The sequence below is a fragment of the Perissodus microlepis genome, chromosome 23 (assembly GCF_051167445.1).
Source record: "Perissodus microlepis isolate ML-2025 ecotype Zambia chromosome 23, ASM5116744v1, whole genome shotgun sequence".
Taxonomy (NCBI): Eukaryota; Metazoa; Chordata; class Actinopteri; order Cichliformes; family Cichlidae; genus Perissodus; species Perissodus microlepis.
Window position 1 is genome coordinate 4,838,577 of NC_140482.1, and position 27,276 is coordinate 4,865,852.

General features: G+C 40.7%; 2 protein-coding genes across 7 annotated transcripts; one reads left to right on the top strand and one right to left on the bottom strand.

The window, feature by feature from the left end:
• The first annotated feature begins 21 nt into the window (after window positions 1-21).
• On the top strand, window positions 22-6,590 carry tgds (TDP-glucose 4,6-dehydratase). 2 transcript variants are annotated; one of them, XM_084920642.1, is made up of 12 exons: window positions 23-248; window positions 1,380-1,446; window positions 1,585-1,653; window positions 1,851-1,941; window positions 2,046-2,194; window positions 2,280-2,378; window positions 3,140-3,199; window positions 3,886-3,929; window positions 4,031-4,196; window positions 4,292-4,347; window positions 4,503-4,600; window positions 4,673-6,590. In XM_084920642.1, exons 1-12 carry the CDS (start codon window positions 202-204, stop codon window positions 4,789-4,791), a joined length of 1,065 nt encoding a protein of 354 aa, XP_084776768.1. In that variant the 5' UTR covers window positions 23-201; the 3' UTR covers window positions 4,792-6,590. The 2 variants fall into 2 exon arrangements, with proteins under 2 accessions (XP_084776767.1, XP_084776768.1); XM_084920641.1 differs by having other exon boundaries at window positions 22-248; window positions 4,503-6,590.
• Window positions 6,591-6,654: 64 nt separating this feature from the next.
• LOC146360812 (ATP-dependent RNA helicase DDX3X-like) lies at window positions 6,655-26,883 on the bottom strand. Of its 5 annotated transcripts, none has more exons than XM_084920637.1 (20): window positions 26,549-26,883; window positions 24,868-24,919; window positions 24,327-24,374; window positions 23,573-23,629; window positions 22,691-22,891; window positions 22,435-22,537; window positions 22,110-22,226; window positions 21,471-21,570; window positions 21,248-21,383; window positions 21,065-21,162; window positions 20,143-20,241; window positions 19,890-20,050; window positions 19,656-19,800; window positions 19,274-19,418; window positions 18,610-18,660; window positions 17,345-17,526; window positions 17,090-17,207; window positions 16,796-16,949; window positions 16,536-16,663; window positions 6,655-15,091 (listed from the first exon to the last, which is right to left on the bottom strand). In XM_084920637.1, exons 1-20 carry the CDS (start codon window positions 26,591-26,593, stop codon window positions 15,012-15,014), a joined length of 2,220 nt encoding a protein of 739 aa, XP_084776763.1. In that variant the 5' UTR covers window positions 26,594-26,883; the 3' UTR covers window positions 6,655-15,011. The 5 variants fall into 5 exon arrangements, with proteins under 5 accessions (XP_084776763.1, XP_084776762.1, XP_084776765.1 ...); XM_084920636.1 differs by having other exon boundaries at window positions 23,573-23,632; XM_084920639.1 differs by lacking the exon at window positions 23,573-23,629.
• Window positions 26,884-27,276: the final 393 nt, after the last annotated feature.

The following is a 27,276-nucleotide window of genomic DNA, read 5'->3' on the forward strand; positions in this document are numbered from 1 at the left end:
GACCCGCCCGCTTTCAACGTGTCAACACTGCCGTGAAGCAGCCCTTGACTGTCGCACAATCCGGCTACTGTTATGGAAGGAAATAAAGCTCTGCTGTTTCCGTTAGGATAGCTAGCTTCCAGGCTTGATGTCGGAAAATATGTTTTTATTATACCTGTAGGAGTACATGTTGTGAGGTAACAGCTGCTGGAAGACCGGGAAATGGACTTCAACAGGACTGTTCTGGTGACTGGAGGCTCTGGATTCATGTGCGTTCGTATTTCATATCAGTGTACACTTAAGCTGAAATAACATTACGAACTTAGCATTTAGCTTGATAAACAGACCTGACCGTGGTTCCTCTTTTAGTTATCAAGACTAGGACCTGTAAGGAAAACCTTTGCACAGGTGAAACAGAGGTAAACAATAAAGGAGCATCTGTTAGCAATAGCAGTTATTTACTAAGAAATAAGCACAATCTTATTAGTGAAAAAAGTATTTATTGTAAAAAACAAACGAACTAACATTACTCTGGCTTATCTTATAAATCATCCCGGTGTCTCTACAGGTTGAGTAACTGTTCACAAGTCTTGGAGTAGTAGTTTCAGTCCTGGGGTATATTTCAAAATATTATGGCAGACTGAGAATTGAGCCCACAAACACATGGAGCCAAATGCTCAGATGAGTGTTAATGTGTAGTTAGCACTCAGAACACTTGTAAATTTCTTGTTTTGCCTGTAATCTGTCAAGAAAGAACTTCCTGTGACAACACAGAAGCTGGAACCAGTTTATGGCAAAGTGATCTCCATATATCCTTTATTTATCCTGGTAAAAAGTCTTATTGGCATTAAAAATGTCTTTTTCAAAACAGATGTGACCAAGTGGGCAGCAGAAATTGCAGCAAATTTAAAATCAGAGTTCTTTCGAGATATTGGAAGTGACTGAAATGGACTGGATTATTTATAATGTAGGTACAATAACAGGTGATTTCTTTGTGTTAAATATAACCCCTTAGCAAATCCTGTTTAATACAGCCTCTTTACCGATATAAGCAAAGATATTAGACATAAAAAACACATAGAGACAGGTTTATTAACGGCAAATGGAGGAACAAGCAAAGTTTTCCCTTTTATTATAAGAAAAATGTAAAATTTGGGAATGCTCAGTTCACAAATCAGGTTTCATTTCATTATTATGGTTTTATCTCACTAACAAATGAAGGAATCTCTGTTTGTGGGATGTGATTTCTGTAGTGTTTACATATAGGCAATGCAAAGTGGTCAGCTCATGTCGTCTTCTTGACATAAATGGCACAGACATGTGTGGGCTGATGGAGTCTCTGCCCAGATAAACACCAGTGGGGCGTAAATGAACTGTCTCAAATTTCTCTGCTCCTATAGCGGCTCCCATCTGGTGTGCTCGCTGGTCCACAGACACCCGGAATGGAGAATTATCAACCTGGATAATGTAAGTCTTAATTTTCTTTTCCCCCCCTCACTCCGTTTCCAAATATAACACTGGGTTTGTTGTCTTTGTGACGTGCAAAGCTGCAGCTAGTGTCTGCTGTGTGCACTGTGGCAAGTCTCACTGTCTGATCTCTTCCAGTTGGATTACTGCTGCAGCCCCAGGAGTCTGAAGAGCGTTGAAAACAGAATGAACTACATCTTTATCAGGGTGAGCGCTGATAAATAAACACATCAGGTCAAGAATACCCAGACTGACACCAGATGTCTATGTAATTTAATGCTACTTTTGTATAATTACATGTTTTATTATGCTTAAAATAAGGTGTAATTTGAAGGATTTATCATCAGTTGAGCTTTAACTGTGCCGGGTGCACAGTTACTCATTTGGACTCTTTTCTTCAACAGGGGGATGTGTGTAACCCGCGGCTGTTGAACCACATCTTCAGTTCCAAAAACATCGACGTCATCTTTCACCTGGCAGCCAAAACTCACGTCGGTGAGCAGCAGCTTATTCGGGCAGTTCTTATGAACAGGAGCTTTTGCAGTTTCAGCTCTCGTGTTAAAGTTCTTTTCCTCTCTCCTTCCTCTCTGTGCTGTCAGAGGCTTCCTTTGAATCCCCGTCCACTTTCCAGCAGGTCAACATTGAAGGGACCAGAGTTCTGCTGGGAGCGGCCCATCAGGCCCAACACCAGCCACAGCGCTTCATCTACATCAGCACCGATGAGGTGTACGGAGCCAGTCTGCATGAGGCCAGTGGATAGATTGGGGTTGTTGGTTCGTGCTTTTGTTTTTCTTTATGGATCAGGCAGTGACGCTGATGTTTGTCCCCTACAGGTGTTTGATGAGAGCAGCCCAGTGAGGCCCTCCAATCCGTACGCTGCTACTAAAGCTGCTGCAGAGTATCTGGTCAGATCGTACTGGGACCAGTACAAGGTAAACCCATACAGATGGGCCAGTAGCTTCCAAACCAAATAAATGACTTTAGATATTAGTTTTTGATTTTTCAGTTTTGGCTTGGATGTTAGTTACTCAGTTTAACAATCACAGTAGTGAAAACAGCGTTATTATTGTGACCATATGACATGAACTTTGGAGCTCGTTGCCTTTGAAATAGTTGCTTGGCCACTGATTGTAGTCAGATGCCATCTTTAAAGATACTTTGGTGCATTTAGATGGCAATAAAACATCAATAAGATCGAGTCAGCCTGCTATCAGTCTACAACTGAGCCCGGTCGGATTGGCATTTGATTGCAATCAGTGATCATGAAGCAGTTAACTTTCGCTGTCTACATACATAGAAATTCACATTAAGTCCTTATATTCAGAGTCCAGCCAGAGACTTATCGATTTGATGAGAAATCCTTCCATAAATAGTGATGTCGTTGCTGCAGGAAAGCGATGTAACTGCAAAATGATGTGGGCGCTCCACAACCTTCCAGTTTTACAGGAATATGACTAGAATGCAACCAGTTGGCAACTATAAGTCAAGTCCCCTGTTGTTGCAGACTAGTTGCGCTTGTATTCTTGTAAGAAAGAGAACTTCAAAACTGGGCAACTCTCATCAAAATAATCTACATGGATACATGGCACTAGAGGCCAGTGGTTAATGTGATTTGAGGTGAACTGTCCCTTTAATTTTAAAACCTGAATGACTTTTTTTAATCTTTGTCATTTGAATACTGCTCTGTTACCAGTTTCCCATCATCATTACCAGGAGCAACAACATCTACGGGCCCAGGCAGTACACGGAGAAGGTCCAGTATCATGACTAAGCACACCCATTTTACATTTAGTGGCTAATTTTGCAGAAATATGCTCCATTTGTACAGTTTAAGATTTGAGGCTGTATATAAGATATCTGCGCAGCTGTATGTAGAACTATTTTCATGTATGTAAAGCAACATCAGGTCACACTGATGTCATCTGTGCAAGATTAATCTACAGCAGGGGTGGGCAACTCCAGACCTCGAGGGTCGGTGTCCCTGCAGGTTTTAGATGTGTCCTTGAACCAACACAGCTGATTTAAATGGCTAAATTAGGTCCTCAACATGTCCTGAAGTTCTCCAGAGGCCTGGTAACAAACTAATCATGTGTATCAGGTGTGTTGACCCACGGTGAGATCTAAAACCTGCAGGACACCGGCCCTTGGGGCCTGGAATTGCCCACCCCTGATCTACAGTGATACATATTTTAAAGATTTGTTTTAAGGTTATTGTAATTACTCTCATTGCCACAAGGGGGAGACAAAAGTTCACCCTGCAGGTTTAAAAATGCTGCAATCAGCTGTGTGTTTACATTTGACTACAACTGAATGCAGGGACAGAAAAATCAGACTTTCACTTTCAGTTCCTTCCAAAGATTTAACTGGTTTTAAAGAGTTAAACATATCTTCTTCTTTGCCACCAAGCTTTTAATATAAATTGTCATCTTGATCTTTCAGGTCATTCCAAGGTTCCTCACCCTCTTACAGATGGACAAGAAATGGTGGGTTTGTTTAAACGAGCGCTGTCGTTCCGGTCTGTGTTTCACAGTAACAGAAGTGCTTATCCAATTAAACCCGTTTCTGTGTGTTTGCTCTGCGGCAGCACTATCCAGGGAACCCTTCCAAAATCCCGCCACTTCCTGTTTGTCAGTGATGCCATAAACGCCTTCCTGTTGCTTCTGGAGAAAGGGATTGTGGGAGAAATCTACAATGTGGGGACAAGCTGTGAGATTCCCATCATGCAGCTGGCGAGGGAACTTGTTAGGATGGTGGGTTTAGGAACTGTTTATTCAAACATTTAGCAGGAGTTTTTAGGAAGTAAGCGAATTAAATGAATACCAAAAGGTGTGTTCGTTCTGTTTAGGTCAAGAAAGTGCCAGAATCTGAAGTAAATGATTGGCTTGAGTTTGTGCCTGACAGGTAAGTAGAGAAAGAGCTGGCAAAAGCAGGGGAGAATTCCAGGAAGTAGCCAAGGCCTTCCACTTTGGCTTTAGACTCAAAATCTCCGTCTTTTGACATCTTGACCTTAAAAGCACACTCTTGTCCACTTTTAACCTTTGACCTCTGCTCTCCAGGCCTCGGGTCGACCTGCGTTACCCCATCAAGTGTGAGAAGCTGCAGCAGCTGGGCTGGAGAGCTGAGGTGTCCTGGACTGAAGGCATCAGACAGACAGGTACAGTCACACACACACACATTCCCTTCCTGTATGGTGTGTTAGTGATTCATGCGTTTCTTGTTTTTACAGTGAAATGGTACCGAGACAACCCAGACTTCTGGTCAGACATCAGCGAAAACCAACCACCAATCAGGCGCGAGTTTGAAAATGCTACCACCACAGTGGTCCCGATCAGCTCTGAATCTTGACTGACAGGAAGAGACTTTTAAATTTTTTTCCATACAAGTAATTTCACGTGATATTTATGTAGCACAGAGGCCATCATGGCTGGTTTAAAGCTCAATGAACAAAACACTGAATACTTCAGTTAGCATCAGTCTTACTCTGCAGAACATTTCATTCTCAGCCGTCTCTGAGTTAAGACAGTCTGAGCAACAGGACCTGAAGTGCCAGATAACCAAGGCGAGAGTCTTCAAAGCAGACCTACAGCTGGAAATTAATGCACTTTATTGCTTAACTTCATAGTAATTACAATCTTAGCTGATATGAACAGTGTCTTGTCCTGCTCATTGTGATTTTTTTAAATTATATTTTTGCACACTGTGGGCTGAGGGACATTAATCTCTGATTGGTTCAACATTTTCATTTAGTGTTGGCAGGATCCTGGAGTCGTACAGACAAACAGGTTAAAGTGTCAGCGCAGTAAGAAAAACTGAGGGGAAGAGCAACGCCTCACCTTTGATTGCGTTTGGCTGAGTATGCAGTGCAGGCACAACAGTTTAAATTAAGACTCCTCTTTCCTGTTGGCTTTCATCAACAGAAAATAATCAGGATTGAAAGAATAGATTTTTAAGTTGGGCTTTATTAACTTTAGCCTTCTTTTACCAAATGGCCTGAAATAGCAATGATCTCTGTTAATGTAGGTAGCACAGACTCAGTGCCTTATTTCCAGTATACATGGATTATGAACCCAAGAGGCTCATTTTGAGACCAGAAGAAACTGATTTGACCTTCCTCAGCCTTTTATCTCATGTGTTTCCTTTAAGATTGTTAATGCAAATATTCTGGTTGCCGTTTGGCCCAGACTGGAACAACACATTACATAATGGAACAGGTTTCAGAGAACAAGGGTTATGCAGGTAATTCCTAGATAACCCTCTAATGAACGGATGTCTGCCATTGTACATCGTGGGCCAAATACTGTGATCAGAAGACAACTAGATCAGAGAAACTCCACACTTAATGCCTCATATGTTAATAAAATAAGTTTTTCTACATGACAAAGATCTGTCAGCACAACTCTTTGGGCTTAAACCGTAAGAAATGTGAATAATTGGTAGCTCAGTTTTATAATTTTTGTACATTCTGGACAAAGTTTTTGTTCACTTAATTTTTTTTCTTTGCTGTTGACTTGAAAAAAAAAAAAAAAACAAAACAATTTTTTTTTTAAAAAATATTTCATTACTTTGTATCATGAATGGCCACAGAGGAAGATCTTTGGAGTCTTTGCCTAACTGGCTCCAAGGCCTCATGTTTGACACCCCATTGTATGTTAGTCAACAGTATTTTGCACTTAGTCACTTCAATTGCTTGCATCAAAGTTGAGAAAGGTTTCTAAGCAATTTTACTTTTGCCAGATCTCATCGACTTTTTACGGTCTCTCGTCACAGCATCACTGCGAATCACTTCCTGTGTGGACGCAGCTTTATTCAGAGTTACAGAGGCTGCTGTTCTGTTGTTCTACACAAAGCTTGACCCCAACTTTAAGAAACGTGGCTGTCAGGTCATTTTAATCTGCTTATTGAAGAAAGCAAACAGCTTCGAGTCATCCTCTGCTACCAGTCAGCAAGGCTCTGTACCAAGTTAGAAATATGTAGGTGCAACTTCAGATTTCAAATTAGTTGTTTATGATTTTTAATGATCTGTGTTTTAAGGACAACAAGGGAATCCCAATCATTCCTGTCAGATGCATTTTATGCACACTGTTTTTATAATTTGATGCTGTAGAATGTATTTATATTCAAATAAACACTTTTTAATAACTTCACAGTTTGTGTTTTTCCATGTCTGTAAAGTCACACACGTACACACACAAAAGCCAAAACCACTGATTACATCTGCAAATCCAAACCTTTATTTGTGGTAAAATCAGAATATTTGCACAGTTTTGTTTTCTTCGTGCAGTGCTCTTCGTGCACATCTGCTAAACTAATACATAAGCAAATACTAACTACCAGGCTGGTGCAGCTGCCCGTCCACACTATGGGGTCTGGCCATTCAGTAATGACGACAGCACTGGGCTTCATTTCAGTTCGCTCGCTAAGAGAACAGCAATCGTTCCTAAATGCACCTCAGCATCTGAATTTCAGATCACTTTAACAAACTGAACTTGAAATAAAGCCACAAAGTGTTTTGTTTTTGTGTGTCTTTCACGACACCCTGACAAAAAATACAATTACTGTGTTGCAAAATGTAGTTTGTGCATACAAAAGGCTGTAAAGTAATGGTTCACCAACGTCTGATATGCGTCAGTGATTGCTGAGGATACAGTCTTTGGACAAATCAATCAGTCCCTGTGTAACTACAGTGGGTCTGTGCTTAGAGGACCACCAGTACAAATGTCCGTTATATTACTCTGTCTCTCCTGCAGGTCAGATAAATACTGATCAGCTGCAAGAAGGGAAAAAAAAAAAAAAAAAATCCCCATTTCTGATTGGCCAGAAACACCCGTGACAGCTCTAACACGCCAACGCCTGAAAAGATGCAAACCACAACAACGGAGCAATAGAACCACAGTTAAGTCTGTGTTATGAAGACTTTAAAGATCGCCACTTGTTTTTGCCAGACATTCACAACAAGGGTATTAACGAGAAGGAAAAGTGTAAAGATTCAACAAAGAAAAGGAAAAATAAAACGACTTGGAGAAAATCTGGACACTTTTTTTGTACTGCATGTTTTTGTCGTTTTTTACAAAATGGTCTTTGATCGTTAACTTGTTATTTTTTAATCCAAACCTTGGCATTTACGGTGGTATTTTCTCAATTTGTTTGCCGATTAAAAATGGCTGTTTATGGTTGATTATTATTGGCAATGAAGCCTGTCGCATAAACAGGTTTGCGGATGTGATACTGAGTCCAATGTGACTTTAAAGGTAACCAGTGGAGGCTGTTTCTCGTAACGTGTCGCCATCACATCGGCTGTAATCAACAATCTGTGGTACACCTCGAACCTTCATGTTACACCACATGCACATCTTTACACATTAACAGAAGACCTGAAGTTGGAGGTTTCAGCTGGGAGAAGAGTACTGTAGTGCTGGAAAACACTGGTGTTGAGCTTTACGCAGGGATACACAAGATACTGTGGCATCTTTAAACTGTAATTGCCAGAACTGACTGGACTATTTAGTTGAAATCGGAATTTTCAGGAATGACAGCATGAATACTGCCAAAAATAAAATCATAGACATTGCGTAGATTCAGCAGATTTTAGGCCACATAGAATGATGGCTAGCGCTAAAAGGTAGGGTAAGTGCTAGCGTGCTAAAAATGTATAAACCAACGGGCAAAAGTAATACAGGATGAAAACAACAAATAATAATGAAGGTTATTTATTGAGTTTTTGAGTTATTTAGGTTTAGACTAAGTCGTGGACTGCTGATGCTAGCACGTCACAGCCATGTTGCTAGCATGGCCGATAACCAGGAAGCACTGCGAGTACCTCCACCCCCAGAGAACCCCCGGCTTTCAGAGGTTTTTAAACAAGCTGATCATAGAAGGTATAAAACAGATTCATTTTTCTGACTCAATAGCTACGTCCAAGACAGAAGTGCCTAAAACCTGCATTCTATCTGAAGACCACCAGATGGCGATAGCTGTGCTTGCTAAAAGAACGCTTTCCTGCTGAGTTATGGGCTCAGTCACTCATTCAGTTTTTAATGTTTTTTAAGTCTATTTTGTAAATCTTGGTCATAATATGCTTCAAAAAGGATTATCTATGGTACACCCAATGGTAATCATTCACAAATTTTTAGCCAATGAGCAAGCAGTCTCAGTCATATCTGTTTTTTTGTTTGTTTCTTTTTAAATCAAGATGGTAAAAGTGAAGATGCCAATATTAAGACTTCAAAGTGGGACTTGAGGATCAGATACATGGGCCAGATTTGCCTGATAAAATTCAGTTTCATTCTTACAAGTTAAATAAAAAAATGTAAGGAAGAACCGTGGCTGCAAAAACTGCCCAGTTAAAAAAGAAAAGATGTGCACACAGCATAGGAGCTAGGTTTTAGGGTTTTTTGTTGTTTTTTTTGTTTGTTGGTTTTTTTTAAATGGTCTTACACAAAATATATGCGTCTGTATTTATGAAATGCAGGTGATTTTTGAAAATTACAACCACTGTTGAAACCCAGCCTTGCTATGGTGAGACGCTGACGGAGAAACGCTCCCCCACGTCGCATCTTTAACATTAAAAAGCTCACACTACCCCAGAAAAATAGAAATTTTTCACTCATACCAATGACATTCAACATTCAAGTGCCAGTGTTTTTGTTTACTGTCTTTTGGTCAAGTCACTTTGTAAAATATCAGCTTTTATATTAGGCATAGAAAAATAAATATTTCTCAAAAATGCTTGATAAATTACACAAACTTGCAGTGAAAGTAGACTCAAGAACTCTGTGTGCAAACAGCTGAATCCTACCTTTGCTGTTAACTAGAACTCCACCTGGTCCCCAAAAAAAAAAAAAAAAAAAAATTAAAAACAAAAATTCTCAAAGAACCTTTGCGCGCGCGCACACACACACACACACACACTTCTTATTTAACATCTCTACACTGTCTTCACACTCACTCTCAGTCGTACCTCTTTAGGATTAAAGGACGTGTGCTACAGAAGACTTTTGTTGAAGTCTTTTGTGTAAAACTCAGTGGTCTTTCTATAACGGAGGGGGCCCTGCAGGCCGCAGCAATGGAAGCATAGCACCATTAATTGTTCTCTGACCATCAGTGCTGTCTGTATCACAGGTAAGTTTGCTATCAGCTCCATTAGGGCTGGGTATCACCCTTCATTTAAGGCATCAGAAGGTTTTGGGAAATAAAAAAAACAAAAAGAACTAAAGTGCTGGATCAGTTTCGCAGGAAGTAAACAAAGCATTTTCTGCATGACACAAACTTTTGTGTTTTTTCTTAAACTTTGTTTACTGCTGAAAGCGTGTGTGATAGTTACAGGTACATGCAGTGACACTAGCAAGACACTGATGATCAGTTAGCATGTAACAGTAGCACTGTTTACCATGTTACATAAGCATGTTACCAAGGTAGCATTTGCTAATTAGCAGACGAAGAGTTCTGCGGTATTTTGCCAAAAAAAAAAAAAATGAAGTCTTTCAGAATTCGTAATTGTGAGGACCAACCCGGTAGATAAAGTGCCTGATCTACATTCCTATCCATAATGCCCTGCTGCTCATATTTTCTCAAAAACGTAACATTAGCGGCACAAAACTGCAACATGTCCAAGTTTTAGCACCGGGAATCAGCTGTCAGTCAGTAAAAAATGTGCCTGAATTGTTCCGAGTCAAAAGCTCTTAAGCATTTACATAAAGTTTTAATTTTTTATCCCGCATCATTACAGCATCTGACCGAGCAAACATTCCTACACTTAAATAAAATAATCAAAAATTTTGCAATAGTTTGAAATACCCAGCCCTAACCAACAAATTTCAGTCTTTAGTGATTCAGCCACTTCAAAAGGCACCGTTCACATGTAAAACTCTGGGCTATTTCACATGTGCCAGTTTGTACTCGAGCAGAAAACTCATGCAGAGAATCGTGGCGACCACACAGCGAAAGCAAGCCACAAGTTACTGAACTCTATTGCACTTGGGGTAAAAGTTCAGAGGGTTTTTTCCCCCCTCCACGCAGGAATTTGGGGGCACAGTGGTATTTAAGTGTTGCTCTAACACAGCTCAATGGTAAATACGACTGACAGGTAAAACCAGCCTGCCCTAGAAAAACACTGAAATACATTGCATATTTATGAACAACACTATTTGACACGATTGATCTACAAAGCAAGAGGTAAACTGAATTTTTACTCTCACAAGTCACACTGCATTTAAAAAGGTTCACCGGTTCCTTCATTTTTTTTTTTTTTTAACAGATTCTCAATGTGCCGCCAAGCGCTTGTCAGAAGGCACAGCAACATCTACGCAACCACATCCACTCAATGGATTCGCCTGCGACGCCGCATGCCTGCAGCATTGGTAACAAAACAAATGGGACTACATTAAGCTTATGGTCAGCAGAAGCCACTGATTCAAGTAAGAAATGCTTTCACACAGGGAATATCAGTCAGCAGTATCCGACTGCCAGTTCAGTCAGTAAAGTTCCTCCTACAGAGTTTTAAAGGTTGAAGCTGATTTTATAACAATGCCAGCAAGACAGCTATTTAATAAAACCTCTAGGTGTGAAAGTGCAACTTAAAGACTTCTGTTTGTGTGTGAAGGGAGTTCTGTGATTGTCATTAGCAACTTGCTGTCCTGTTTCCTGCTTTTTCATTCCTTCAATGCTTTGCAACAGCTCTTACAAGAAGTCTGCAGGAGAAAATAAAATGTTTCATGACCTCAAGAAGAAAGCTGATCAGTAAACAGGTGCTTTAAAAAAAAGAAAGAAAAAAAATCATCTATTGGGACACCTCTGACAGTTCTGGTCAACATTTGAATCGCCGATTCAACCACCGCTCATAGTCATTAAGCCCGTGTTAGACTGCAGTCTCAAACTTAGTGACAGCTGCGACAGTAACTGTTTATCTGACCCGCGCTGTAACAGCAGCTGAAAAGAAAACTCAAATTTCCTGTTTTTGGTTCGTTTGTAAATGCATAAAAGGGACAGGTGGACATCGAGGAGTACAGCTGAATTCTATCATTCCACAGCCGTCCTTGAATGCAGCATTGTTCCAGGCCCCTCATTTTGAGTCAGACCAGGCTTAGTGAGATATCGTACAGTTATATTTGACTGGTGTCTTTTAGCACCAGAAAAGCTTCTGGAAAAATCTACTTTGTATATTTAGTAAATGAACAGCCAACTGCTTTAACTGCTTTAACCCCTTCAAACTCTTAAGGAAAAAAAAATGCTGTTAAACAAAGTTTCCCCAACGTCCCCCTCAAATGTAACCCGAGGGAAAGGGAGCTTAAGACTGATTAGAAGAGGCAAAAAATCAAAAGCAGGAAAAAACAAACAAACAAACAAACAAACAAACTATGATATAAAATAAATAACTGCAACATAATTAAAGCCTGCTATAGAATTGGATTCATCTGCTTGGCATTTGAAACTTCTTGACCAAAAAACAACAACACTTGAATATGTTTTACAGTCTTGGTCCTGCTTTGTCAGAGTCAGTGGGCAGTTTGAGGGTTAATCCACCTGGTGCGCATTAATTTGGGTGAATTTATTTCTATACAGACGTGTGTATTCTCTTGAAAGAATACAAGCTTTTGTCTTCGAACTTTAGTCAGCGGTGTTCAAACTGCCCACTGTGCTAAGCTCACCAGACCCGTCTTGGTCTAGTGTTGAGTGATCAAGTGTGACTCTCATGCACACCAAGTGTTGTTTAACTTCACATTCTTTTTCTGTGGAGATTCCTCTCTGTTGAAACTATTTACATTTAATCTGAGTTCTACATGTAAACATAACTAAATTAATCCACCCCCACACTGGAGTAACAGAGCTTTTTTTTGGCTCTTAATAGGCCCAGTTTGGGGGGGTGGGAGTAGGAGGAGGATTGGATTTCTACCACTGAACCATCCAAATGTTCAGCGGAGATCCCTTTTCAAGTTCAATCAGGGACGAAACATGGACATCCTGGGTCAACAGGCCCCTTGAAGCCTGGTTGCAAAGCAGAGCCAAGTAGGGATAACCAAGGATTTAAATGCATGTGATCGGTTCTGTGCAGCAACTTTTCCACAAGCACAATTTACCCTGACAGTTTCTCACTGTGCTGAGCCGAGTTGGGTTTCACATTCGACAATCGCGGCGGGACGCTGTCATCGTTTATTAATGTGCAGCACGTGCTGGGACCTGTCATGCATGCAGAAGGTGATTACGTTGTAATAGCTGCCAAGACTGCCAGTCCAGATAGCAAACTACTCTGGAGAGTGGACGTGCATCAGTGCGAAGAAGTAGGAGTGTGGCCCATCTGGGAACTCTGTGGGCTGGGTGGTAAGTGTTTTGAAAGCAATCATATGCTGCCAGTGTACGGCTGTTGTGCGCGTTGGCCGAAATCTAGTTTTGTAAACATTTCATCGAGGAAGTGACTTCAACACTGAGAAACACTATCTGCTGACTGAAAGCAGTAGTATAAGGAGGAATTGGACCGAGACGCGATTTTGAGCGATCTTGTGCTTGATTACAGTTGCACATGTGGCTAAAACGTGCTGTAGATACGATGCATTGCATTCCTTGGGAAGCCCCAAGCTGTCTCTGCAGTGAAATTAATTCGTAAGGATGATCCAGTTCTTCACTTTTAACGCCCGACTTCAACAGAGCTTAAAAGACCTAACAGAATAAACTGGAATGACTACTTTTAGAGAAGACTCTTCATGCAACTCTCCAGGATAGAGTGAGCGAGAAAATTTGGACCTCTTTTTAGTTTGCGTATTTCCCCCCTCAAGAGAAAGCTTCTCCCAAAACAAGGGTTTCAATGTTTGTGGTTAAAAGCAGCGGTAGATTCCCAAGAGCATGATGGCACTAAGAGTCAGCTGAACGGCCGCAGACACCGACACAATCTGGGAACTGTTTTCAGCAGCAGCCATGTAGTGTTTTCTAAGCAAAGGTGTTTCAAACTGTGTAGCGGTTACAGTAATTTAATATGACTCGAGTGGCACCAGACTTTGGCTTTTTTTTTTTTTTTTTTAAATTACAGCAAGCTATGAGGAATTTGACATTTACGGCTACATATCTGGATAATAAGAGGGGGAGGAACAACATAACGTGACTGCTGCTGGCCCTGTTAGTGGCACACAGTGACCCAACAATTAGTGACAAGATGGCTTTGAGAAACCAAACTGCAAGCTCAAAGCTGAGCTATAGATGTGACACAAGTGTCAATGAGTAGGACTCGGGTTCCCAAAAGCATACAGCCACTGTGGTCGGCCATGCTCGTTGGCTCTTTGACTTTAACAGTACGATTAATGCAATTTTTGACCCATTTTATATTTACTCATCCAGAGTGAGTAAAGTAATCCACAAATATGCTTACAGTGGTTATATGCTTTGGGGAATTAGCTCAGTCTCTAATAGACAGATAAGGAAATGCTTTGAGTTTCCTCATCATAGTTTTAGTTTAGTTTTTTTTTGCCAAGGTTTGATTTAGTTCAAGCCTAGTTTGCTTCCTTCCAAATAAAAATAAAGAAAACATATTTAAACCAACAAATGACACTGAATACACACTTTTAGTCACCGTGGGCCAATACTTGTGGACAGTTAACGTATTACGGCAATAAAAACAATGGAAATAAGAGACAAAGTTTAAATTCTTAAAGGCACAGTACAGAAACAAATGATTCTCCATAAACACTTATCTTAAAATTAAACAAACAAACCAAAAAAATGCTATTTGCAGTAACAACCGTAAGTCCTAAGACTGTCTGCTAGCCTCACTGCTAATGGCCAACAGCGCCATTTCAGTTTGTCCAGCCGCTCGTCTCTTTGTTAGACATCTGTGTCAGACCTCGATAAAGTTTCATGTTTTAAAAAAGGTGAAAAAAAGAAAAGATTTTGTTTCTGTGGCCTCCAATACGTGAAGGCCAGTATTTTTGAATTTATACGCAGACATGTTTTGCTTTTATGTCCTGCCTATAGCTATATTTTAGAAAAGTTTTTGGCCAGCGATTTACAACATGGCCGTGCGTTAAATACAAAGATGACAAGAGGTCACGCGGGGAGTGTAAATGCAGACGAAAACACAGTGAAATCAAACTCAAATATAAGGTGGGGGGAAATAAAGAAAGGATTTTCCCCTCTTTGAAGAAGCCCACACTCTGAAATCTCAGGGAATTAAACACCCAGGTCTTTTTACCAGCACACATGTGTCACAGAGGGAAAATGGTCTTAAGGTGGCTGCTAGCTGGAAGCTAACAAGTAAGCCTGTGTCCAGTGTTTAAAAAGTAAACAACTAAAATTCAACAATCTCTTCATAATGTGGTCTTTTTCAAGAGGAGAAAAGCTAATTTACCAAAACAAAAAAAGGTGGACATAGAAAGCACAAGAAAACTCTTCCAACGACTTAAAAGACATGAAGGATGGGGATGGAAGCTACATAAATGAGCATAAATAGTTTAATAACATGCATGGGGGTTTCTTGGGGTTAATGGTGGTAACAAGACAGATGGGATGCAGACGTCGATGTGGAGAAAGAATGGAGGATGAGTGAGAAGAGGAAAGAGGGATGAGCGAGGGAGGGATGGAGAAACCTAGTTGCCCCACCAGTCAACTTGAGAGTGTGAGTAGTTTCCTCCGTAGCCATCGCTGGTGTAGAAGTTGCTGAAGCCGCCTGAGAAGACAAAGGGAAGAGAAAAAAAGGCTTCTTAAACAAGTAAAACTTTTGTAGCATTTCATCGCCCAAGTGTCAGAAATTAGTGTTGATGTAAAACATTTATCCCGAATGTGCAGTTCTGTAAAACCATAATTCGCACTGAATATATTTTGCCCGACTCGCCATCAAAATATATTAAAAGTACAACAATATATGGCAAACTCAAGTGCTCTTCTTTTATTTCTCTCTATACAAGCTCTCAGAAAACGGGAAAAGAGTATCCTGGGGGGCCCAGTAAAAAGCAACACAATGAACATCATGTGACTACAATCATGTGCACAATAATCACCCTACATCAGGGGTCTCAAACTCAAATAAGCCGCAGGCCACTTCTGGCACCATCATCTCATTGGAGGGCCACTTTAGTGTCCAAGTAGTACAAAAAAAACAAACAAGAAAACACCCACTAATATCTCCTAAAATGTAGTGTTTTGTTTGTTTTATTTAATTCCAAATATTGTGTAACAAGACAAAATTGCAAACATGAACGCAATTTTTTTCTCACTCTCAACTATCTGAAGCCTTTCAGTTTCATTTGTCATATGCAAGTTAGCACAGGGTCAACACTGCAATGAGATGTATTTGACGAGCAGACGACAGTCACTCAGCAGTGTAGTACAGTAGTTTCACTGAACTACCAAATAAACAGCTGGCAGCACTTTTGTTACAATTTTGTTTGTATTTAACAAAATAAAAATGCAGGCATAAGCGTACACATTAGTTTTCGACTGCAAGAAAAAATTGTTTTCCTTCCAAATAAATCTCTCACTGAACTAACACAGCCCTCAACATGTTTGCAGTCTCTTGTTATCTCGGCCAGGTCCGCGGCTCCGAACCGCGGTAAGGACACCTCTGGCTAATACTTTGGGTTCCGTGTCAGGCTCGTAGCCAGAACTAGCGTTACTGTCTGGGTCAACTTTGCTAGCGAGAGACAGAGAGAGGCATTGAAAGGCTGCTCCAGCAGAACTTTATTGTTTCGGAGGAAAACACGAACACGGTGTACAGTCGAATCTTAATAGCGTACTTACAACTGGGCTCGTCCGGCACTCTTTTTGGCTGCAGTGGTTATTTTTATATTTACATGCTTCCATCTCCCGTTTCTGCTCGGTAGCACCTCGTACTTTTCTACTTTCCTTTTTCTCCCTCCCTCACGCTCACACAGACACAGCGGGAGGGGCGGTCCCACACAGTCTCCCTGCAGCACGGACTACACCGCCCATGAGGCTACAGTCTTAAAGGGCCATGCCTGTAACACTCTGCCGTCGTATTAAATAATTTTTCGTATAATAATTAAAAAAAATATTTCTTCACATCAGTATAAGTAGAGGTGACGTGGGCCGCGAGTTTGAGACCCCTGCCCTACATTAATGAATAAATTTCTATCCAAAGGTCAGAGCCTCACCTCCTCCAAAGGCACGGTTTCCTCCATGTCCTGCCTGGCTGCGTCCTCCTCCACGTCCTCCAAACCCTCCGGCGTTGACTCCTGCAGCAGTCTGACGATAATCTCGTGCTCCAAACCCGCCAGAGAACCTGTGGGATAAAAGAAAAATAAATAAATCAGTGTTTAGGGATTCTGATTAGACCAGCAAATGTTTTAATACTTATAACAAAAACAAACATTTGCAAGTTAAAGACAGAATCTGTGTGTGTGTGTGTGTGTACCTCTTAGAGCGCCCTCTATTACTACTCTTGTGCTGGTGTTCATAGGCCAGGCTCTCGAGCCATGAGGGAACTTCCTGTTTGGCCTCTACTAGGATGTCCAGGAGGTCTTTAGTGATGTTCCCGTTTTTGTCATTGAAGAATGATGTTGCCAGCCCTACAGGAAACAGAAAAAACCCCCAAAAAACACTTAAAAACAGGAGACATTTTTTGAAGCAATATAAGTAAGAGCAGTAAATGGGGTTCATCCTAAATCAAGAGGATGCTTCCCTTAAATCAGATTACTTATAGCCTTACCCAGGTTTCCTACTCGTCCCGTACGTCCAATACGGTGGACGTACTCCTCTATGTCGCTTGGCAGGTCAAAGTTAATAACATGTTTCACGTTGGAGATGTCCAAACCCCGAGCTGCTACCTGAGATCACAAAAACAGGAGCAGATACTTTAAAAACTCACACCTTCAGTTTTTATGTCGATTGTGGTTGTCAGTTAACAGAATGGTTCCTCTTGTGGTTTACCGTAACGTGCAACCAACAGGAAGTTTTTACTGACCGCTGTAGCCACCAGGATGGGACATTTTCCTGATCTGAACTGGTTCAGGGCCTCCTCTCGATCTCTCTGGGAACGGTCACCATGGATACTGGTGCAGGCGTAGCCTTCCCGATATAGGAAGTCCTCCAAGGCGTCTGCACCTTTCTTGGTCTCCACAAAAACCAGGGTCAATGAGTCCTTACCTGGTCAACCAAGAGGGGAAACACTGGGTGTTAATGCTACAAAGAATAAAACAACTGTAGGGCTGCGCTGTGTTTGGACTAAATAAAAGACTGAGTTTAATAATCCTGCGCCACTATGACTCTGGCTTTATGTAGCAGACATACTGGACCAAATTGTGGAACAAGCACAAATAATGAAGTTACAGTCATGCTGGAATTATATAGAATTTAAGTGCACGAGCAATTATGAGAACCAAGCACATAAATTAAAATTCATCCCTGATGGGCTAGCCTGCTAAACTGACCTTTTTTAAGCTTCTCAGTCCACTACATGAGATTGATTTGCCTTCTAGCCAATGGGATCAGTTAGCATCTAAATGAATCATACAATTTTACGTGTGAACGGTTTTCTGCTGCCATGCATACATAAATCAACGCCCTTGATTGTATATGAAATCCTCCATAGCTCATCAGTTAGTGGGTTTGTTGCAGCAGCCCTGTATACAGATCATATGTTTACATGTATATACACGTGTGTGTCAGTCCATGGGGTGACTAACATGCAGGTTTCAGGGTTAAATCTACCAGCATTACTTTACAGCAGATGTTGTTATATGAGCAAAACAGTGCAACAGGCAGCAGGAGGTGCAGTGTGGGTAAAATGACCAGCAGCAATGTGTTTTCATGCAGATTTCACTAGAGGCACTGATGGAAAGATTCTGGTCACTGTATTCTTCCCGCATCAACATCATCAATTGACCTACACTTATATCAAAAGTTAGATACACGGCAACACCAAGAACACAACATGACCAGACTCTCTCCATTAAAGCTATGGGTTTGACCTAAAGACATCACAGCAACATACTTTAAAGATGACACAAAAACAACCTTAAGCTATAAAATCAAACAACAGGCATGTTTAATTTCACATGAGGGGACCCGACGTGTGAAATGGGACACAGAACCTAAATAAACGTAATAAACAGGAGATTCTCCATCCACAAAAAAAAAAAAAAAAAAAAGAGAACAGAACAGTAAAGTCGAGCAAAATTATTTAAAATATGAAATGACAGATAAAAGTTTCCTGTTTGAGGATCTTACCAGGTTTCTCTATGTTGTCTCCAGTACTGTCCTGTACCTCACTTGGGATGGCTTGGGATAAAACCACAAACCACTGACATGTAAACTCCAGTTTGAAAGCAATGCTTGTGTGTCTGATATTGCTGTTTTAACAGAGGTTTAAAATGTTGCCATATAATCACTAACAAAACAATAAGGTTGTTTTCCCAGCCACAAACAAATAAAAATCCTCTTTTTTTTTTTTTAAGTTCAGTCTGAAGAAGAAGATATTTTGTTATAAAAATAGACCACTGCTGTCTGGAGGCAAATATAATCCAGGAAACAATGTTTCTTGCCAACTACCACAAATATAGAAAGAGCATCTTTTAATTTAGAGGTTTTAAACCTTTTTCAGTGCAGCCTAGAGGTATACATCTTCCTAATTTCACACACAAACATATCTAAGTGAAATTTTCACTGAAAGACAAAGGGTGCTGATGGACATTACACTGTGCTAAGCATGGGAAACACAGTAATGTATTGGTTGAGATGTGAGGATGACAATATGATGATGACCATAAGACGGGAAATAAAATTGCACTGTGTGTGTGTGGCTCGAGATAATTGCAGATAAGTCTACTCAGGCTGCAATCAGTATTTATGTTATGTGTTGGGACATGTGGCAGTTGAGCTGAGATCGGCTCACCTGTAGCGCTTAGCAGGTCCAAGAGGAAAGACCTCTTATCGCTCTCTTCCACCCACACCACTTTCTGAGTGATGTTCTCCGAGGTGGAACCCACTCTGCCCACCGCCAGGAAGATGTAATCCTCCAGGAAATCCCGAGCTAGGATCTGCAGGATGAGCAAAATATGTGCTTAACACAACTGTTTTGTGCCGTCTGACTAAACAGATGGAAAATTTTACATCTTTAAAATGAAGCACTGATCACCATGTGAATGCTTGCTGCACTTTTCTTTATTAGTAACAGGCAGATTAAAACAAAAAAAAAAACAAAAAAAAAAAAAAAAGAAGAGGAAGAAGAAAAGTTCCAATTTCTATCACAATTACTGCAGATAATGAAGATATACCTGGATTTCTTTGGGAAACGTAGCGCTGAACATCATAGTTTGTCGGATGCCTTTAGGAGGCATGGTGTCCTGTTCGACGATGCGCCGTATCTGTGGTTCAAAGCCCATGTCCAGCATACGGTCAGCCTCATCTAGGACCAGGTAGCTAAAGGAAACAGAAGAAAAGAGTTTGAAATTTAGAAAAAGTGACAACAGACATTTACCCATCACTCACTCCTCCCGTTTAGGTCTTACTTGCAGTAGTCCAGTCCGATCTTGCCTCTCTCCATCATGTCCACGAGTCTTCCTGGAGTGGCCACCAGCAGGTGACAGCCTCTCTCCAGGTCTCTGATCTGCTGGCCAATGTCTGCTCCTCCATACACAACACAGGGACGCACTCTGGAGCGGTAGGAAAACTAACAGGAAAATACAACGTATTAACAATTACACACAAATTTAAAAATCACATCATTAAATAAAATTATTACACACTAATGTGTTTAAATACCTTCCTTGCTTCATCATATATCTGCAGTGCCAGTTCTCTGGTGGGAGCTAGCACCAGGGAGATGGGGTACTGCTTGCGACGGCCATACTTTCCATTCTCCTGCAAAGCAGCAAAGACACAACACACAACATTTAAGTCTCACAGCAACAAACGTGATTGAAAGTAGAGAAAACTGAGGCCGCACCATGAGCGGGCTGGAAACTAGACTAAATTCAAACATATACACAGAACATGTGGCAAACCTATCAGGGACTAGTCTGACTCCTGAGAGCAAAAATCCCCTAAAGGTTTCACAATGTAAATTAGGGGAGAACTCGTGTAACAGGAATTACCTGACAATTATCAGAGACATGGCACTCAAATAATTCCTGATTTAAAGTTCATGGAATAATTCAACAACAGTGAAGTTGGCAGAATAAAAACTTCCCGAGGAAAAAAAGACAACCTTTAAAATCAGACTTACCTGCTGATAATTTTCTTTCTCAATAACAGCTTAAATTAAATTAGACAAAATAACTCCCTAAATAGGTGCCAGGTGTCATATCGAGATGGCTGCTGACAGGTAGGACTTGTGTCTAAAAGGGTTTTGCTTTTCTTTAACTGCTGCTTGTTTTGCCTCTTCTTTGATGGTCTAGTATACTACTGGTATCAAAAAAGATCAACTTAAGCAGGTCTGCTTGTTTGTTGCAGTGACTGAAACTCGTGTTCACCGTTTGTGGTAGCATATGAACAATACCCATTCATTTGTAGAACTGTGCACGTGCCCGAAATTAATGCTTTTTTTTAATCTGGAGGATATGCTTTAATTAAATTACTTTACCATGAAATCCCCCACAGCACCTGAACCATTTGTTTTCCCCCTTTTAAGGCCATGATGAAATTAGCTGTATTTAACTAGATAATATTGATTTTCCTCTTTTACCTGTCCTGATGCTTTAGCTGCGTTAAGGGCCTCTCCTGGTCCATCAGTGTAGATCTGGCTGAGGACTGGCAAGAGGAATGCTGCCGTTTTCCCAGAACCTGAAACACACAAGGACAGCCTCATCCATTTCTGCTGTTCATCTCATCAACCCAATTCCAATATTTTGTTATGTTTGTGCGCTACCTGTCTGTGCGCAGGCCATGAGGTCTCTCTTCGATTTAATAATAGGAATGGCGTATTTCTGGACAGGAGTGGGTCTGGTGTAGCGACTCAGAGCAATGTTACCCATGATAATCTCACCCATGTCCACGTCTTGGAACTGAGATCACAAACACAGAAACATGTACAGAAAGAGCAAAGAAAAGCAATAGTGCAGCTGGTATCTGATACAATGTGAGTAACTCACACTCTCGATGTGCTGAGGGCAGTTCTGTCCCGTGGCCTCAACAGGAATGTCATCGTATTTCTCAAAGTTAATCCCAGTGTTACTGCCAGAGAACAATTCACTACGGAGAGAGACAGCAAAGGTTAGTCGAATGCTCTGGAACTTTATTGCTCAGAGTAACTGCAGCAATTTCTTGGGATAATTTAACTGAATGACGAATTTTAAAAGAATAAAAACCTATCATTATTTTTACTGGGGCTGGTCAGCCATTTGAATTTATTATGTGTCAGGTAAGGGAAATGCTGCAGAACCATAACAGACAAAGTTAAAGATACTTCCATATTGACATCAGACTAGAAACTTGCAAATAAGTTACAGAACAAATGTCATTAAGATGACAACTGGAAATAACAAAACATCAAAGAATTTGCTTTCACCTTCCTGTGTTTTACTCTGTTACACAAGAACCAATGAAATCCCAACAATATGACTCAGACACAGTCTAATAGTGAAATTACATTAGTCTAATGATCTAATTCTGTGCTCTAATTTTTAACATCTTTTGCAAAGTTTACCTGAAATTTCCTGATCTTACAATAAATCACAATAAATTAGAAAGTAGACTACACCTCCCACAGCGGCTCAAAAGCACAGACTCACTGTTCAAGGCGTTCGTTGCGAGGGGTTGGTTTGGACCAGTCTCCATCATCTCTGGATTCCTCCACCCAGCGGCTGTTTCCTCCTCCTCCTCCATTACCAAATCCTCCATGCTCAAACCTGAACACAGCACACACACATTAATGATGAATAATGAGGCAACTTTCTCCAAATTATAGAACCACAGCTCTCCACTTAACATTTTTTGGGTAATAATAAACCATTTTAAGGGTTCACAAGAGGATCGTTTTTTAGCTTTTATAGTAAACATGGGAATTTTCTGTTGACGCTGAACGTAAGCTTTCAACACTGTATGTGATCCACTCACCTTCCTCGGCTAGCGTTGCCTCTGTCATTGAAGAAAGCAGACTTTCCACGGTTATTGCCAAAACTGCTATAGGCGTCCTTGGCAGTGTTCCAGCCACCTGCGTCTAAAAGGAGAACCCCACAAAACTATCAGGTTTCGACAGTATGCTAGCAGACACATCCAGTCATTCATGTAGTAGAGGGGCAGGTAAATGAACACATACTGGATGCACGAGTTAAGTAAAAGAAATGTTGGAAGCACTAAAACTGAATCGCACCTTTATTTTCATACCCAGCAAAGCCCATTGGCTGTGCTGGGTTAATGGGGTTGAAGGCTCCACCCCTGTTGTTGCGGTAACCACCTCCAACGCCACCTCTTCCCCGCTCCATGCGAGGCGGGCCACGGTTAAATGAGTTGCCCGTCATGCGATTGTCGTGGTAGCCGTTGACAAAGTTGTTGCGCGTGCCGTCCCAGCCGTCTGCAGAGAGGAAACAGTGCACAAAATAATTAATAAATACCATCACACCTGCAGGAACATCGTCTTCATGACCATCACTGCTGTTATTGGTGGAGCGCTGACAATACATGCTATATGGGCAAAAGTATTTGGCTACACCTCTTACATCTTTTAAATTCAAGTGTTTTCAGTCCCATTGTCACGGGTGTAGAACTCGCAAAGTCGCCAAGGCTTTGCTGACTCAGCAAACCTCCTCTAGCATTAACATCAGCACAAAAACTGCGCTGGGAGCGTCATGGTATGATCAACAGCTTCTGTAGGTGTAATGTGTGGGTGGCCCAGTATTTTGTCCATATAGTGTTGTTTCAGCATACCAATAAAACACCAGCGATTATATTTTAGCCCTTTTGACATCTATCAAATTAATTTTGAATGAAAAATGTACTTTTGTGAAAAGGTAGGAAATTAGATGCATCAGGTCAAAATGATTAAACCAACTCAAAGAAGCACTTTCAAATGCTTCTGCTGCTGCTTCCGATATGCAGCCGCACTTAAATGTTAAGGCATTCACTATGAACTCATCAATAAGTCAATTTACAAAAAACAACAACAACTCTAAAATCAATATTAAAAAAAAAGACCAATTCCCCAACTTCTGCACAACTCTATCCAAGAAAATCAGAAGTTCAGAGAGGAACTTACAGTTGGCTGCAGGCGCGATGGTGTAACCACCCTGTCGCCCAGCAGCAAAGGCATTTCCTGCTGGATTAGGAGATGAAATTCCAGTTGTAACTCATGGTTAAAAACAGATGCTTATATAATAGAGATACTTTGTAGAGTTACAAGTGTGGGGTCTTTTAGAATACTATGTTTTCCTCACTATTCCAAAAATCAACCATAGGTGGTAGTAACGTTTAAAAAACAGAGCACAGATAAAGGAGACCGACTGCTAACCATAGAGAAATAAAGATGGACAGAGCTGAAAATTGTGTCTGAAAAGCAAAACCAGACCTGAAGTGCTTTAAACTTGCACTCTTTTTATTTGCCATATAGGGAAAACCTGACATCAGCTCCCTCTCTGTGACCTCACTAAAACATTCCCTGCTTCAGGTCACAATCAACACAACTTAAAGGCCATTTTTAAATTTTATTTGTTTCAAGAGTCACAAAGGAGCATTATCCAGGGTACGCTCGTTGGTACTTGGCAATCACAAATCATTAGCCAATGAGAGTGCACTTTCGCAGTTCGACCTGCCCTTCGCACATCACATCAAATATCACGATGTCGATGGATTTCACTAATCAATCAGTGAAAACACGGAAATTCAGCTATGAAAGCTGAAAATGAAAATGATTTATTTGGTAGGAATCAGTGATGGGAGTTCCCAGTGGCCTAAAAATAAACACAATTCAGATTTTTCTTTATAGGAAACAAGGTTAAGTGGATCCTACTCACCATTTTTGGAAGCATCTTTGTTCCTTAAATGTGGAGGTATGTATCGCCCTGCAAAAGAGACAGACAGCCAAAAATCAGTCAGTGCTTACGTCACACTGCATTTATAATCAAATCTAACTAACCATTTCAAGGTTGACCGCCAAATTATGACTGCAATGACAAAAGATTATTAAACTATAATGTAAAGAAAAACTTAAAGGTGATATGCAAATATTCATTTTCACATGGTTGCAACTAAATGTCACTGTATTAAAAACAGATGTTCTGCACTTAAATAAAAATAGATAATGTAACTGAAAAGTCACCGTGTTTAATGAATAATAAAAGATTTAAAGACAAAATTTCTTCAAAACCAAAGACATGCATATTTTAAGTTAACAGAAACATCTGCTTTCAGTATCACCATACAGCACCAGGGATGCATTTACACTGTACCACATGCAGACATACAGCAGTCACTTTTTTTTTTTTTTTTTTTAAACCTGTTTGTTTTTATCATGACAAAATGAAAAATTCTAACAAAAACACAAAGGCTGCTTACTGCTATTGCCGCCACCTTGTCCGTCTGCAGCGCTCAAGTCTAGGACAGCGAGCTAGAGGGGGGAAAAAAAACAAAACACAAAAACAGAAAACGACTCACTGACCCACTTCAAGCAACCTAAAACTTTAAGTTACATTTTAACAGAATGAATTATCAAAGCTATTACTGCCCATTTCTTACATTAACTGGTCGCATTACAAGTTGATTTTTCTCCATCATAGACACAAACAGAGTAGCATTTCTGTAGTAATCTCCCTATTGGTTCTCAGTTGTCTAGGTTTTCAGTAGCTAATGCTACAAGACAGCTCAGTGTCACTGTTATATGTATCCACCATCACGAACCCCAAGTTAATATTTTTCCTCTCGAATACCGTTTGTTCCCCTGTTTCTTTCTGTAGTTTTCCATTACACCCAAGCAACATTTAGTCCCATAAATTAAGAATGCCTGTAAAACCAAATAAGTGGAAACTAGTCTTTAGATTGTTAGGCAGGCTGTGTTTGAGGCCACAGACCACTTATCCTTAAGAGTAGGTGACACAGAGAGCTGCTGCCTACCTTTTAAAAAAATGTTTCTGTATAATAAGGAGTGTGAAAAATTTGTTTGCAGGGACTGGTTTGAGTACTCAGATTTGAGATGAAAAAGAAAACTAGAAGTCATTTTTATTTTTGTATTCTGCAGCAGACTTAAAAAACAAAACAAAAAAAAGACAGCGAGGGAAAGGGAAACAGAGATGTGAGCTCCAGCGTGCTGAATTCCTATCATGATGATGTCAGCAAACTGCACCCAGCCACAGCTGGTCTGGGATACTGAGATGCAATGCTGGTGCGTCAAATCTCACTGCTGTCCAAAGAACAACTTTGTATTTAATGCTTTCATTACCAAAAATCTAACTGTGTGTTGGGGGGTGGCGGCGGTGACATTCAGCTTAAGCCAACTAAACTCATGAGGATGTATAAGTCGCTGAAATAGGGGCCTAGGTTGCGCATCACACTCCTTCTTAGACATTTTTCCCCAATAGGGGCTCTCCAAAATATCAACCGAGTACATGCAGTACTTTTCTGTTGCCATCCAGCCAGACACAGATAGACTACGTTGCTGGTGACGCAGAAGAAATGACCATCTCTTAGCGGGACGCAGTCAACATAAAAACATGGAAGTCTGGAAAATGCTGCGTATCATCTAAAAGCCGGGGAGGGCGACAGTCACGCCGCATTGTTTGTGTAGCAAGCAGACCCGCAGGTTCCAGCCACATTGACCTCCATTTTATTATTATATCGAGCTGCAAGACAAGCGCAGTGGACGTAACAGTTGAGGGGTGCGTTTCATGTGTTCACATGAGGGGGCCAGAGGAACCACTCGTGCGTCATTTCGCATTTAGCTCTTCGTTTTAAAGAACACCGATCAATCTAGCAGCAAACACTGATGTTTTATTTCTAGAATGCAATTCAATAAAGGCATTCTTGGTCAGATTGTAGAGGGGCCAAAACATTTTTCATGTCGTATGCTCCGCAGCCACTGTCAGACGTGTGCGCGAACAAAAGCAGCGCACCCGACGTTAAGCTAGCACAATAGCATACTGTTAGCAGACCCAGGCTAGCCGGCAAGCTAATGTTTACCACCGCCGTTTTTTTACATTACTTCTAAAGCGAACATTTAAGACATAAAAGAAACACAGCTTACCTGCTGTTCTAGACCGTGGGCATTTTCGACGGCCACATGACTCATAACTATAGAATATGGAGGAAAAATGATGCCGTTGAAAAGGGGACCTCTTTGTTTGCCGGGTTTTGATGTTGTTATTATTTCTCCTTTGCGTCTCGCCCGTTTCTGTGGTTATGTAAAATGACAGCTATTTCATTTCCTTAATGGTTTCAGATAACTTTTTAAAACGATATTACTGAATTTCAAGTGGCGATAAAGTCCCGTATTTTCAGCTTCAAGGTTGATACTTCAAGCAAACACAGCTGTTGTCTGTTTGCTCTTTAGCTGAAGCTGAGACGAAGCCCTCACGAAGCGCGTGAAGGGAACGCGAACAATGTGAAAGCAAACATCCGGTGACGCCAAAATAAAAGCTTAAAAAAACAAACTAGGTATAATTTTATAGCTATATCAAATTTTAGGCGATAATAATAATAATAACAATAACGTATAATATTATACTATTAATGTTTTGTGTTCTTAAACTTGTTCTTAAACTTAAGAAAGACGATAAGAGGCTTACATCCCCTTAATTTGAAATGTTCCTATTTCCGGACTGCTAGTAATACTAGCAAACTTGGCAGACACCTCTCGAATGTTATTAATCTAGAAATCGCGAGATTTTAGTAGTAGGTTGTCGCGATATCGTCGTTACACAAATATTCTAGCGGAGAATTGAGTAGATTTTCAGTTGCTTTTTTTCACTTGCT

What these genes read in the sequence shown, in the direction of transcription:
- tgds (XM_084920641.1), top strand. Translation starts at nt 202, where the DNA reads ATGGACTTCAACAGGACTGTTCTGGTGACTGGAGGCTCTGGATTCAT. An exon ending in ACTGGAGGCTCTGGATTCAT is followed by an intron (nt 249 to 1,379) that starts GTGCGTTCGTAT and finishes CTGCTCCTATAG; the next exon opens with CGGCTCCCATCTGGTGTGCT. An exon ending in GGCAGCCAAAACTCACGTCG is followed by an intron (nt 1,942 to 2,045) that starts GTGAGCAGCAGC and finishes CTGTGCTGTCAG; the next exon opens with AGGCTTCCTTTGAATCCCCG.
- LOC146360812 (XM_084920636.1), bottom strand. Translation starts at nt 26,593, where the DNA reads ATGAGTCATGTGGCCGTCGAAAATGCCCACGGTCTAGAACAGCAG. An exon ending in CAAAGATGCTTCCAAAAATG is followed by an intron (nt 23,633 to 24,326) that starts GTGAGTAGGATC and finishes CTCCTAATCCAG; the next exon opens with CAGGAAATGCCTTTGCTGCT. An exon ending in AATAGAGGGCGCTCTAAGAG is followed by an intron (nt 16,664 to 16,795) that starts GTACACACACAC and finishes TTTATCCCACAG; the next exon opens with GTTCTCTGGCGGGTTTGGAG.